At 45.6% G+C, this 14,363-nt stretch overlaps 1 protein-coding gene across 1 annotated transcript in view; it reads right to left on the bottom strand.

Moving 5' to 3' along the window:
• The window catches only part of jarid2b (jumonji and AT-rich interaction domain containing 2b), a 117,788-nt gene that overhangs the window by 9,650 nt on the left and 93,775 nt on the right, over positions 1-14,363 (bottom strand). The window contains exons 5-7 of the mRNA XM_074687641.1: positions 11,331-11,549; positions 7,346-7,590; positions 939-2,412 (exon numbers count right to left, since the gene is read on the bottom strand). Of these exons, the coding sequence (XP_074543742.1) occupies positions 939-2,412; positions 7,346-7,590; positions 11,331-11,549 (1,938 nt within the window). The remainder of the gene's footprint in view (positions 1-938; positions 2,413-7,345; positions 7,591-11,330; positions 11,550-14,363) is intronic.

The following is a 14,363-nucleotide window of genomic DNA, read 5'->3' as shown; positions in this document are numbered from 1 at the left end:
CTCAGAGTGGTTAAATATAAAACACAATCAGACCACCCAGAGACGTTTGACCCTGACAAAGAATCTGCTTTTTTCACATATCTGCGCTAATAACAGGGGAATTAAATCAGACGGACTGCCATCTTGGAGCATCTGCTCCTTTGGCCTAACCTCATTTCATCCAGGCCAGTTCATTAGATTTGAAACAGCCAATTGAGCTTTCACCTCTCAAAACGATCTGAACCTTTATTGTGCCAAATAGAGATACAAATTCTGTTAATGTCGAAATGATCTGCTGGGCACAGTAAAGGAAGTCAGTTGGAACAGGGGCATCCTGGCTGGCTGAGGCGGCTCCACTGTGGCTCACCGGCTGCCAGGTCTGTCTGGCTAACAGCCGCACACCAACAGCACACGCACTGGACTGATCTGAACACGGCTTCTTACAAAGGCAGAGTACACAGCACTTTCGAAGCTTAAAGTCAGGCACAACTTACAAAAGTCTATCGACTCACTTTGTGCACGCAGAGGGAGAACACGAACCCATGCACGGGGGACTCGCACGTAGACGCTCTGTTTAAGAGGGGGCGTTTAAAGACTCATAAAAGGCTGATGTCATTGTTTGAAATGAAAGGTGACAGGACAATCTGGAGGAAATATTGTTTTTGTGGCCCACCAGGCCCCTTGCCAAGTTGTTCCACATTGTTATTGTCATCTATAAACAGGATGATAAAATCGTGCAGAAGGCCACTAAAGCTTTCAGAGCTCTGCAGATATCGATGGAAGTGGTCATATCTGTGACACGTGCCTTTTGTCTGCTTATGTCAGCTCTTTTTACATATTTTCTACATTATAACAGTTTATTCACTGATTAAAGTGAAAGTATTTTTCTGTTAAGGATGCGAAAGAGAAGGGACACATGGCATCAGAAACGTATGTGTTACTCTGTTTGGCTCTCTTACCAATGACAGGTGGCTCGTCCATGGTAATGCCCTGAGATTTGAGGTGCTTCCGGATGCAGGCCAGCCGCTGCACGTTGGGGCCCCAGCGCCGGCCCAGCATGTGGACCCTCTGCACCTGTGTAACAAACCGCATCTCCTCGCTCAGCTTGCACTCCGGCCGCCAGTCTGGAGGCGGGATCACACGGCACATGCCAGCGCTCTCTGCCTGTTCCCTCACCGCATCCAAGTACACCAAGGGGTCCAAGAACTCCCTCGGCGCCGGGCGGAAGATGGGGGCTTCACCCAGCGCTGCCCAGCCCTCTGGATTGCTCCGCTGGCAATCCCACTCCTGCTCGCGCTCCTTCTGCCGTGTCATCTCTTTCTCACGCTCCCACTCCTTGTCCCGGTCGACGATTCGAGCTGCTGCTGGTTTGAGCTGTCCAGGGGTGTTGGAGGAAGTGAGTGGAGAGGAAGGGGAGGAGGTGTTGGAGGAGGACACAGAGGTTTGTTGGGAGTCTGAGGTAGTGCTGGCACGACTGGGGTTCTGTGTGATATTCTGGCCCAACGACGGGGAGGAAGAGGACGAGCTGCGACCGTGAGACCTGCTCTGCTGCTGCTGTGCTTGTCGGATCAACATCAGCTTGCCGGCTGATGCCCGCTTGGGTCGCTGATTCACCGGCCCCACGTTGGCTGCTGGTGTAGAGGGAGTTGGGGTTTGTTTGGGAGGGGGTGTAGGAGGTGGAGGCGGGGTGGCAGGTGGAGTTTGTTTAGGAGAGGGGGGTGTTTTTGATTCATGTCCGTTAGAAATAGGATTGGTAGGGGTGGTGGTTTGTGAGGCAGCTTTGTCTTGATTGGCCACCTTCTTACTGCTGCTGCGCGTCTCCAGGGGCGTTGCTTGAATCTTTGCCTTCTTGGCGTCATTCGCTGCGGTTTTGGCTTTCTGCTCGACAACCCCGACCCCTACCGAGTTCAGCACCACCTCCAGACGCCGCTTGGAGTTGCGCAGTCCTTCTCGGCCAGGGCACTCTGCGTGGCCTTGCTGGCGCTGGCACTGTCTTTGAACGTCCTCCTTGACTGTTGTGTTGTGCCGCTGCCCATTCAGCCTGCCGTTGAGGCGGGCGCTGGCAGCCACATTGTGCAGCCCATTGGATAGTAGCACCTGTTTGCGGGTTTTTGCATTGCTGTGGAGGGCTGGTGCCGCTGCTTTTCCTGAGTTGGCCAGCCCGTTGCTGGCTGCTGGCTGGCTGTGCTGATTGTGATTGTTCGCTGACGATGGTGCCGAGGCGGCGCTGTTGTGTTTGTTGCTGCTGTTGCTGAGTTTGGTTTTCTTGCCCAGTTCTTTCTGTTTGGCTTTGGTGTAGGTGACGTGGCCCTTGGACACGGTGGCTGTGTACTTCTTCACAGTTTTGGACGGCAGTCGGAAGTCACGGCTCTTTTTGGCACCACTTACAGCCTGTGCCGAGCCCGCCCGCGTCAGCCCGTTCACTTTAGAGACCTGAATCAACAGAAACAGACAGAAAATGATTCAATCAGACGGGGAAAGTTATCTCAACACAAGTCTGTGGATCAATCCTGAACATAAATTCAAATGAAAGAAGAGACTCTGACCAGTAAACATGGTTTTGAGAAGGGGTCAATTCAAGGCCCCTGATCGTCGTGTGCTGATAAAGCTCACTTCTCTTGTTACATCAGATCTCTCAATGCTCCACACAAACATGGTGAAGTTAAAATTCTATTTGCATCTTTATTTAGAAGCAATTTCCCAAAATGTACCCACACAAAGATAGAAATCTATAATCAGAAAGAAGAACAAGACGCAGCATGCAGAGGCGTGGGTGCACCCACACTCAATGATGAAGATGCCAAAATACTCAAATGCTAGGTCTGCAATAAACCGTTTGGCCGCCCAGACCAAAGCTATTTGAGGAAACCCACGCTATTCATTAGATAACCCATCGATTGTTTTGATGACTGTGCTTCCAAATTCAGGAACCTTCTGTAAACAGCGGCTCAAAGTGCTGTCCACACAAAGACGGAGATTTAGAAAAAGGATATGGGTCAACCGAAACCGAAACCACTACATCCAGAGATAAACAACAGCAGAGACGGGGTTGAGAAAATGAGATATGGTGGACAGGAGAGGGGGAGCCTGGAGGAGGACTGTGTGGTTTCTGCTAACAGATGGCTGGACAGTGTGAGGTTGGAGGTGGGGTCACTGGGATGGAATGAAATCCCATCCAGGGATATAGAAACAGCCTCTTATTTGCAATGTGTTCGCATAAACGCTATAATTCAGTTTAGTGCCATGGATCTTGTGTGTGGTGTCTGGTTCCACAGCTGGCTGGACGACCACAGCTGTTGGAAGATCACGGCCCCCCATCCTTTGTGCAAAATGCTCATAAGCTTGGTCAAAACATGCCTTTAACTCCATCCCTGCGTCTCCTTTCTTCTACGTATATTTCCCCTGCATGTGTTTCTAAGAATATCCACTTCCTTCTTGGTCTGCCTCCCGCCTCTGTTGTTTCCATGGCCCACTTTTCATTCCTTTTTCTTCCTCCCTCGTTCGTGGCTCAGATTAGGCCGTGGAAGTGTGTTGAAAGATCTTTCAGAGTTACTGATCGGGCTCAAATCTCTGGAAGGGTTGAACTTAAGGTCATGTTTCAGTGGTAATAACACACAAAGGCTTTGGTTCTGCTGTATTTGGTTACCTATGTGCATTCTTTACAGTTTTCCCTAACATCTAAACAAAGTAACGTAAAGTCATCAAAGAGTAATGCTGTCGCTCTGTCTGGACCAGCTGGAAGAGGACCACAGAGGAACAGAGAGAAAGAAAGGAGGGAGGGAGCGATGGAGTTATCAATCACAGTCGAGGCGCCACAGGAGGGAGGTGACAGCCGGCCCATTGGCAGGTTTGCCTTTGAAGGGCTCCTGCGTCACATGTGTGTGTGTGTGTGTGTGTGTGTGTGTGAGCCTGTGCTTGTATTGTATTGTGTTTGTCTCAGGTGGCGGGGGGGGGGCAGACACAAAGACCAGGCCATTAAAAGATAAGGGGGGACTGAAACCTCACCCAGCCTCCGTCAATCATTCCCCCAACACACACACACACACACACACACGCATGCCTCCTCACAATGGAAAAACACAAGGTGACAAGGGAGGGAGGGAGGGAGGGAAGAAGGAGTGAGAAGGAAGAGGGATGAAAGGGAGACAGAGAGAGGATCCAGCAAGTTTTAAAAGACGCTTGGCAGAGAAGCAAAAGTTTTCTGTTTTTACACTTTGTGCACAAAAAACTGCAAAATATTATTTTTATAATTTTCTTTTTAAAAAAAAAGAGAAATAAAGTCAACCTCTGTGAGATAATCTTCAAACTGATGTGAGGTTATGTCGTGTTACACTGATGCTGAAATAGATCTGCAGAAGCAGCAGTTGTCCAGACAGCTTCTATTTTTGTCCAGCCACCGTTTGCTGACAAAGCGCTGAATCTGAGTGACAGGCTGTCGTCGCCACTTCCCGCCACAAGGGGGCTCAGAGGACCAGTTCTCTCTGTTTAAAGGGGGGGGCTTTGGCAAGTCTGCCTCACTTTTCTCTCTTTAATTATTTGGTCTGGTGGAAAAGGAGGATGGCAGGAGAGTGATGAGGAGAGGAGGGATTACGGAGCTGAGGAAAGAAGCGGCAGCTTGTTTGGCTACTTTGCCGGGGAGCGGAGGGAAGGAATAACACCGAGACAAAGACAGGAAGAAGAGGAAAAGGATTTGGAAGTTCACTTTTACTAACAGCCCCTGGCAGGAAAATATGTGAACAGAAATGAGAAAGATGATGAACAGAACAAGAAGACACTGAAGCCAGAGGGGGAAAATGGAGCACACACATTCACACACGCACACCACAGACGCACATCACAGACGCACACATGCACGCACGCACAGGCGGGCAGCCGGAGACTGTTCTGGAGAGCTTCGCATGTGAGCGGGGAGGGAAGGGGGAGGGAGAGGGAGGTGGGTCTAGATGACATCATGTGTTGCTATAGCCCAGCTGAGGCCTGGCAGGAAGATTTTTAACAGGCAACATCTGCAGGAGACCTGAGAAGAAGAGGAGCGGGACAAAGAGAGAAAAAGACGGGGAGAGAGGAAAGGCCAGCCAGAGGATAGACCAAGACCTCGAGAAAGTTTAACCCTTGCGATGCCTCTCTGACTGACAAAAGAGGGAGGAGCAGGAGAGGATGCACATGCAGCTTTTTGCTACATCACTCTGGTGACTACACCACGCTTTTTCATATGAAACTACAAACTGAAGCTAAAAATAGCACACAGGGACTACAAGAGCTGTGATTGGTCAGCTAGTGAAGACTACACAAAGTCATTTATTCCCCTTCTCCTCCCTCTGCTTCTCTTCTTTAATGTAAACACTATAACTTTTGGTGTATAATGAATGCGTGACAAAGTTTGACAGCACGAGACACATCCATCAAGCGTTATGGCGCTGCAATGACAATCAACGGGTTAAATCCCATGCTGAATGATAAATCAATATGCCGGAGTCATTTACGGTGCGACTGCCAGAACACCCTGACGTTGAGGCATAAATCCGGCTTAAGCCCCCCCCTCCTCCTCTGCTGTCCTATTAAGGTGCGATGTGATGCGGCCCCGGGCAGGTTGACTTTTAAGCAGCTAGAGAAAGGTCACTATACCGTCTGGCGCTAATAACACACACAATGCAAAAGCCCCCTTTTATAGAGATCTGCATATAGAAGCTGCGCTTTCACCGAGGAATGAGGCTCAGACATGTAACCTTTGTAACCTCACAGGAGCATTTGGGTTTTATTGCTGTTATTTTACACATTGTGCTATTACAGGGATGATAATCTTAATGAGAAAGTGCAGCGTTGTTTCAAATGGTGCTCTGTCGGTTGAATGGTTTCTTCCACCTGTGCCTGCTTTGCTGACACCCTCACTCCTCTTATGTAATTGAAATTGATAGAAACATATTGTTTTATAAAAGGTCTTGTTACAGCACATGTATTTTGTTGATACGAGGAGCTGCTATTAAATTTGGGAGAACTGATTCACGGTGAATTGAATTATGATAATGCCCTTCCCCTCCGGTTTTACACACACAACCTCCAGTTGGTTTTACTGCTACATAATCACTTAACCTTTTATATGGCTTAGCCTGTATTTTCACAGTTGGTCGTGTGTATAAATGTGTGTGTGTGTGTGCGTCTTAAACACATGTGGTTAACACACATACTGTTCACGCTAATTGAAGGAAGAGAGGGAGGGTAAAAAAAAAAAAGCACTAATCCTTCCAAATGATTGGAGCCATGTTGTCAAGGGCAAGATCCGTCTGTTTGACACAGGAGCAGAGAGACGAGGAGAGAAAGAGAGTGAAGCATGAAGAGGAAATGAGTGAAAGAGTCTGAGAGTGAGAAGTGGAATGGGTGTATGGGAGAGGAAAAAAAATACTCAGCGTGAAAGGAGTCAAAAGAATCATGCAGGGTGCCAACAGTGAATTGAAAAAACGAGAGGGAACAAAGAGCAGTGAGTAAGTGAGGCTGAAGTTTGTCTTGGCAGCCAGTCACTCTCATTGAGATTCATTGTTGGTTTTTGCTGGACAATTCGAGGCACTTTAAAAAAGAAATCCTGAAGCATATGCCTGACTCTGCATCAGCAACAGCAGATTACAACAACAACACTGGATGGACTTCAACAGGAAGGGGAATTTCACGAGGAAGTGGAGACGAAAAGGAAGCAAAGGCAGAAAAAGTCGATTCATGGACGGAGTAGGAGAGGATAAATCATGGTTCCCCTGCAGATAATCACTCCTGACAAGCTGATGTTATCATAAGAATAATTTTCTAACCAAAATATCCTCTCGCCCATATCTCTTCCTCTACTTTGTGGGGTTCCTTGAAACCTGCTCAGTGCTACAGAGAAGGAGGCAGGCTTTCACAGCCCCCAGCCAGCGCTACTAAATATAGCTGCAGTCATGGGCAGGCCAAGACACAATCATTACTCTCCCAGACACAATGCATGCAGGAGAGAGGAGGAGTAAAGGGAAGAGCACGGAGATCACAATGCAAAAGAGGAAGCCAGCGATAAAAAGAAAGTATAGAAGGGGGACAGGAACGGCACAGGGGTACTTAGAAGACATCATTGAAGGGAAGATAAAAAAAGAGGAAGTAACAGATGGGTGAGTGAAAAAGACGAGTCAAGAGAGGGGAGGGTTTCCAACAGGCGTAACAGCCAAACGCACACACTGCACCTCCAACCTGTTATGAAGAAGATTTCATGGTTTCTCCATCTATCACAGCTTCTCCTGAATGTCTCTGCGAGATTTCTCATTTTGTCTTTCTTTCATCCCCTTCACACTTTTCTCAATTTGTCATCTTGTTAACTTTCCCGTCCTGGGAACTCCTGCTGGTACAGTACCTGCTTGCGTAGCTCCTCAGCCGCTCTTCGCGTTGGCAACCCATTGGTTGAGCCTCGACTGCTGGCCAAGGCCTGCTGCTCCCTCAGGTGCTCCCGTGCCTCCGCCCGCTCGCTTCGCTCTCTCAGTAGAGGCGGCGGCGGGGGCGGGGGAGGTGGCAGTGGTGGGGCGGGTCCTTCCCTGCTGTGACTTCCTGCCTTGGGCCTCGGACTCTCCCTGGTCCCTGCTTTACCGTGGCTGTTGAATACTGGGGGACAGAAACAGAGGCGAGGAGTTTTAGTTTCATGGTTCTCAATGAATACTGGAGCAGGTTATTTCACAGGTGTCACAGAAAAGTCTTGATGTAGCTTGGAATAACTAGCAACATGCTCCACCTTTAGACCCCTTCCTGCACCCCCCACTCCCCGGATGCAAACCTCTTGATCGTCTAAAGGACTAAGCACCAAACCTGGGGGGGCAGAGCTTCTATGTTCCCTCTCTTTTGAAGTCACTCCAACAACACATCAGTAGCTGCGTTTCCATTACACTTTTTTTTGCAAAATAAAAGGTTTTGACAAAGAACAACTTCGCCCTGTCAGTGTTTCCATTACGACTAGGATTGTGCACAACTTGAGTAACATGTTCGTCCAGACACTGCACTGACGATGATGCTGATTCATAGACATTAGTGTTTTTATTCACTGGTCAAACTGTCAGCTGTGATCATGCCATCTCAAAACGGCATGAACAAAACACTGAATGAAACTTATCATCTCCAGCTCATATACTCTTACTCACACACACAGGCCTCCGTTGTTAATGTGAAAAAAAAATGCAAAAAGGGTGTTTCCAATGCACTTTTGCAAGAAACTTTAATATTGAAACTTCTGAAAAACCAACTATTCATCGAAATTCAAGAGGTTTTTCTAAAATGTTGTGTTTCCATTACCATTTCTTTAATGCTATTTTTAAGTTTTGCGCAATTCTAGGTATATTGGAAAAGCAGCTAGTGACACAGCTAACCTCACCGCCTTCAAGTCCAGATTAAAAACTCACCTATTATATGCTACTTTCAACTTGTAATCTCTCTTAAACTAATATATGTTAGCTACAATTTCCATGACCGTGCTTTTCTTCATGCAACTATTTTAACTGTTTTTGTTTTGTTTTTTTCTATGTTGATCTGTGTATTTGTATATTTGTATTTAACTTGCACTATATCCTTTTCAACCCTGAAAGGTGTCTCTGAGCTCTTGAAAAGCTCTCAATAAATAAAATGTATTATAATTATTAAATATGTGACAAGATAGTTCCTGACTGAACTACAGTTTTGAAATCAGATATTAAATTTTTCATTTGTGAACAAATCAGGAGTGATTACATAAAGAACACATGAGCAGCAGTGTGGACAAGTCACTGTGGGAAGTTCCTATCAAGTAGCGAAGCATATATATGTTAAAAGAGAACATACTGTATGCTGTTTTTTTAGGCTACCGTCCTCCTCTGCCAGAGCCAATATGTGCACATAAGCCTCAGTACCCTCCTGTAGAGCAGAATGGCTTATAAAACCCTGGCACCAAACCACAGCGACCAAGTGGAAAAGCCTGCACAAACATTGGAGTGACAGGCTTCTGGCTACCGCATAGACCCCAATCAGTAAAATATGCATGATTTAAGGTGTGTGTGAAAACCTCTTTATACCATACGTCAATGAACCTGTTCAAAATGGACGCAGTCGTCATGGAGCCCCTGGGACGATGTTAAACGAGTCGAACAGGAGCTGGGTGATTAACATATACATCCACAAAGTGCTCTCTTCAGCCTTTATGGGGCTCAATTTAAAGTTTCATGGTGTCTTAATATCAACAGGCTACACAGGCCGTGGCACAAACACACGTTTACTGTACACATGCAACACACTAAACACATATGTGAGCACCAGTGAGTGTCTCTGTGTTTATGTGAGCGTGTACATCCGCCCCTGACCACAAGCGAGCGTCTGCTGGTCTCCCGGGCCCCTCGCTCAGTGAAAAATGAGAGAAATCCTGACATTTTGAGCAGTGAGCTAAGCAAGAAACTGAGCCCAATAAAAGCTGTTTAATTTAGCTATGTCAACATGGCACAGGGCCGAGCCAGGCGGGGAGAAAGACAGAGAAGTCCGGGGACTGCACGCTGATGAATGGCCTACAATGTGGGCCTTTCCTGTCTCTCCCTCTACCTCCCAGAATAAAAATGTCTCTCTCGTCCTTTAACTAATTCTATTCCTGCTTTTTCTCAACCGCTCCCCCACGTCCCCCTCCCCTGCTCTTCCTTAAGAGCCCATATAACCCAGCTCCTGCTGGAGAGTGGCCCAGGCTGCATATTAAAGTGTCACGTTTGACACCAATCTTAATGCCGCAAAATGCAGTGAGGTGTGTGTGTGTGTGTGTTTATCTGTCCTCCTGAGTGTGTGCGCCTGATAGCTAACACAGCGTAAACACCGTCTCAATACTTGCACTAAGGCCCTGTCTTGACTTTGTGTGCTCGCTTTCATATGTAAACGTCTGTTTCTGTGTCCTTAACCCCGTTTGTCTCCTTTGTCCCCTGGAAAGTATATCTGCCTATTTCCCTCTTATCTATTTATTTAGCATATCACAACGAAAGGCGCCGAGCTGCTTTGCAAACAGTGTTGGTGTACCAGATAAGAAAGGAGACTAAGCTGTCCTCATGCACACAACAAGCCTGGATTTGTTCAAACACGTTTCAATATCGCTCTGTTTCATGCTCCTTATACAGATGTGTGCATATAGTTAATGTACAGTTACACGCTGCAGCTACAGATGCTAAAAAAAGAGACAAAAGTTGATGTTTGGAGGCCGGTGAACAACATAAAAGGCTAAGCACAGTTCTCCAAAAGTTTAGCGCGAGCAAATCCACGCACATCTCTCCTCTCCCTCTCATAATCCCACCAGGCTCTCTCCTGTCTCTCCTCCTCCTCCACATTCCACTCCAGAGGATGACAGAGGAAAAAGCTGAGCAAGGCGGCCACCTTTTGAACCTTTCTGGCGGCGATTCGACAGACTGTTACAAGGGAGGGAGGGAGAGTCAGGGAGGGCCGGAAAGGGAGAACTATAAAATCCAGCCCTTGTTTTGGTGGTGGAAGCACCTCGCCAGAAGGGCTGTGTATCTCCAAAATCTGCCAGAAAGTAAACCTTTTGGCCAAAAGTGTTTCAGTATAAAAAAGAAAACAACTGAAGGTGAAAAATTGAGGGATCATTGCAAATCTTTAAGCCTCTTAATTGCAAAAAGAAGAAAAGGCATATTTTTTAATTGGTGACTGAGTCCTGAAGCTCACATTTTACTTGCAAAGAAATGCATGGCAAGGTCTTTCTTAAATCCGGAGCAATTTTTACTACAAGAAACAAAAAGAGATGCAAGATAAGACTGTGATTTGTTTTCAGCAGTGTTCAGGTGAGAGTGCCTTCTCTCAAGGGCTCAATTGCGTGCATACAATTCCCTAAATGTTGTGCAAAAGTGTGTGTATGTGCATTCTTCCCCATGTCTATCCTCCCCAAGGGACGCCCCTACCCTGTCATTGCATTGTGTGTGTATCTGTGTGTGTGAGTCTGTGTCGAGGGCCCCGGCCAGCTGTTGCAGGGTGTGCATAAACACCTTGTTAGGGCTTAGCGAGCTAAGTGTTAATTGGGGTGGAAAGAGTTGATGTGCTGCTCTGCTGTCCCATGTGACTTCCCCTGTCTCTGCAGTGGGAACCCGAGTGTGAACTTGGGAAATAGCTCACGTTCACACACAAACACACACATAAGAATACTACAACTAGTTTGTCCTCTGTCCTATGACTCATTCTAAGGCCTCTGTTTGACTTGACTTCTTCTCTCCTGCTCTTGTACCACTCGTTTTTATGCTCTGTACAAATCATCTTTTACATGTAACTACATTTCCCATGAAGCTTAAGGAAAACAGAGTACAACAGTAAAACTGAGACTTTTCAAGCCTGAGCCCCGTCCTTACCGTGCCCATTGAGCGGCTGTCTAGTGGGGAGTTTGCCTTTGCGGGGCGTCGAGTGGCACGAGGAGGAGGCCGATGCTTGGCTGCTGCTCCCCCCACCATGAGAGTGGCTCCCTCCGCTGTTCCTCACCTCCTCCTCTTCCTCCTCCTCGTCGTCCTCCAGGTCCTCCTCCTCCTGGGAGCTTCCGAAGTAGGCCATGTTGCTGGGCAGGGCCGATGAACCTGAGAGCAGAGAGGTGGAGCGAAAGGGAGATGAATAATGAAGAGGAGGATAAAGGAGGAGGGAAACAAAAAAAGAGAAAATGTAATTAGAAAAAAAAGAGTGAAAAACATCAGTAAAATCTATGCCCTGGATATAATTGTGCTGCATGACAATACATCATTTTTGAGACCTCCAGCTGTCCATGTATGGAAAAAACATCTTTTACTTTAAACCCTAATCTCTGACATTACACATGAATCAACATCAATATTTAAGTGGTGAAACATTAATGTAAAAGTAAGAACTGCTCAAGCATTTATGAATAACAGCGATTGTGCTGCTGGTTTTTCGTCTCTTATTATCCCAGCTGGTGGCCTATTGAAGCTTTGTAAACTGCTCTGCACATCCCAGCTCCATTGTTATGGTCACACACACACACACACACACACACACACACACACACACACACACACACACACACACACACACACACACACACACACACACACACACACACAGAAACAGTCAAACATACAAAGATAACTAAGGAGATGCACAGCGGAGCAAAAGCGATGACTGATTCATTTTATTTAATGTTTCATGTTGATTTTCTTTAAATTACCTTTTTTTTAAATATTTCTCATCATTGGATATAAAAATTTACTTCTGACCTACCCTGCCCCTACTGTTTGCCTTTTAGTTTTTTCCTTAAAAAAAAAAAACAAAAAAAAAAGAAAACACTCAATACAGCTGAACACAAACAATCTTAAAATGAAATCTCAGTTGTGGCTACCATTAGCAGAGCTAGCACCACCAACCTCTGGTCCTCTTTGCAAGTATACGTCCCATTCCTGTGCATGTTATGTACAGTGCAAAGATGTTGTTATATGCCTGTTTAACCACACTTTATTTTCTAGATCAGTATACCAGGGCTGGGACGATTTGCTTTTCTTTCAATTTGATTATTATTTTTTTTAATTTTATTTCTGGGGTTCCAAATGTGATTCTTCATCATTTCTGATTTTCCGATTTGTCGTTTGCTTTTATTTAAGATTTATTCAGGGGATCTAAGATCTTAACTTTTTTCCAATCCACCTTCTAACAAAGACTTAAACAAGCGTAATTTTTTTTTAAACAAAAAATTACAACTTAATATTGTTAAACAAAAAATCTTGATGCTATGATACATTGATTTTTTTCTCCCACCCCTACAATATACCGACAAACAGTGCTGCTCAACGTGATGCAATTTGTCATCTATGCTTGTTTACATCAAGGTACTAGAGCATTACAGTTCTAATGGCAGTCGCTGTACTGGTGTCAAGTGGACACTGGTGTTGACTTCGGCCTAGAGACAACATATGACTGGCATTTCAGGCCAAAGGAGAGGAAAGACTGTCTTTTTTCCACCATGTATGTGTCTCAAGCTGCTTTCTCTGCCATTGGCTCCTGTTTGGTGTTGTCGGGTAAAATGGACAATTGACGTCTGCCTCTAAACAGCTGAAGGGCAACAACAGTGGTTACCCAGAAGCTCAAAACAAGAGTCAATAGCGACAGTGGAACAAGCTGTTTGACGTTGGCAGGGAAGATTTGGCACTTTTTCCACAGGCACACCCCTCATCCCACAAATGCATGTGCTGGGACGACCTTGTGCCATTGTGTAGTCGACTAAACGTGCACATTTCTAGTGAAACACATCTCTAAGACAGCAGTAGTAGCTGTAGAAGCGTTACCATACAGGGTGAAGGAGGAAGGGGACGACTTGCGACATAATCTGATAGCTCAAGCACCAGACATAGCACTGGTTGTATACAACAGAACAGTCTTTCCACAGAGACTCTCCATGCTGACAGTTTTATTGGGATGTATCTGCTGTAAATGCGCTCAAATATCTAACTCTGCAAAAGAGTTACTTTGGAAAGCAAAGAGTCAATGCTGAGCTAATCCCAAATCTGCCGCTCTCACTCTTCCAAACAGGATTACTGTCAATCTCTCCTCCCCTATTGGAGAAATAAACTTACGCACTCTCTCTTTCCTTTCTCTGTCACAGTCAATCACTTTCATTGTCATCTCGCAGAAATCCAGCTCAGTTCATGCTGGAAGGAGGCGAATGGTGTTTGGCAGTGGATAGCCTATAATGTTACCTCAGTTAGCTGAATGTAGACACACACTAGCTCTCATAAAAGGGTCATAAAGCCCAAAGCTATGTTATTAAATCTCATAATGTTGCACTCGTAAATCAGCGTGCAAACAGCTGCTTCAGTCACACAGATGCAGGGATAGAAATGTAAGACGGGCTTGCAGAGTGAAACAGCAGTGATTGGTGCTCAGTGTTTAACTGAAATATTTACATACCCCGGGATAGTTTAATTTCCAATCAGATTTTTTTGATGTTTCTTTATTATAACTTAATGTGAGTTGCAAAACATTGCAAAATCCTGCTTTTTTGCCCTGATAGAGAGATATGTATAGAGATATATGCAGACAGAATATGACTAAAACAAGTGATTAAGTTTTAAGATCCATATAATGAGCCAAAAAATAGATGAATAAAGTGTGACTGTGTGTTTTTGAGTTAAATAAACTGGTACAGTACAAGTCCTTGTAATTTTGTAACCAAGTGTTTGTAATTTGATTTATACTTAGCTGGAAAAAGCGATTACATAATACTCTTGTTAGCACCATGTGTTTGATTAAATCTGCCGCTTTATGAGCAGGAAACACTGGATTTGAAACATTTGTGAGTCCTTATTAAAATGGATCGCAAAGCAAGGGCAACTACTGCGGTTTTTATTACCCTTATAGGGCTCAAAGTGTTTAAAGAGCATTAATGA

This window comes from Halichoeres trimaculatus, unplaced genomic scaffold, assembly GCF_033239565.1.
Source record: "Halichoeres trimaculatus isolate MK-OKI-2021-1 unplaced genomic scaffold, fHalTri1.1 fHalTri1_scaffold_14, whole genome shotgun sequence".
NCBI lineage: Eukaryota > Metazoa > Chordata > Actinopteri > Labriformes > Labridae > Halichoeres > Halichoeres trimaculatus.
This window is presented reverse-complemented; position numbering and strand designations above follow the sequence as displayed.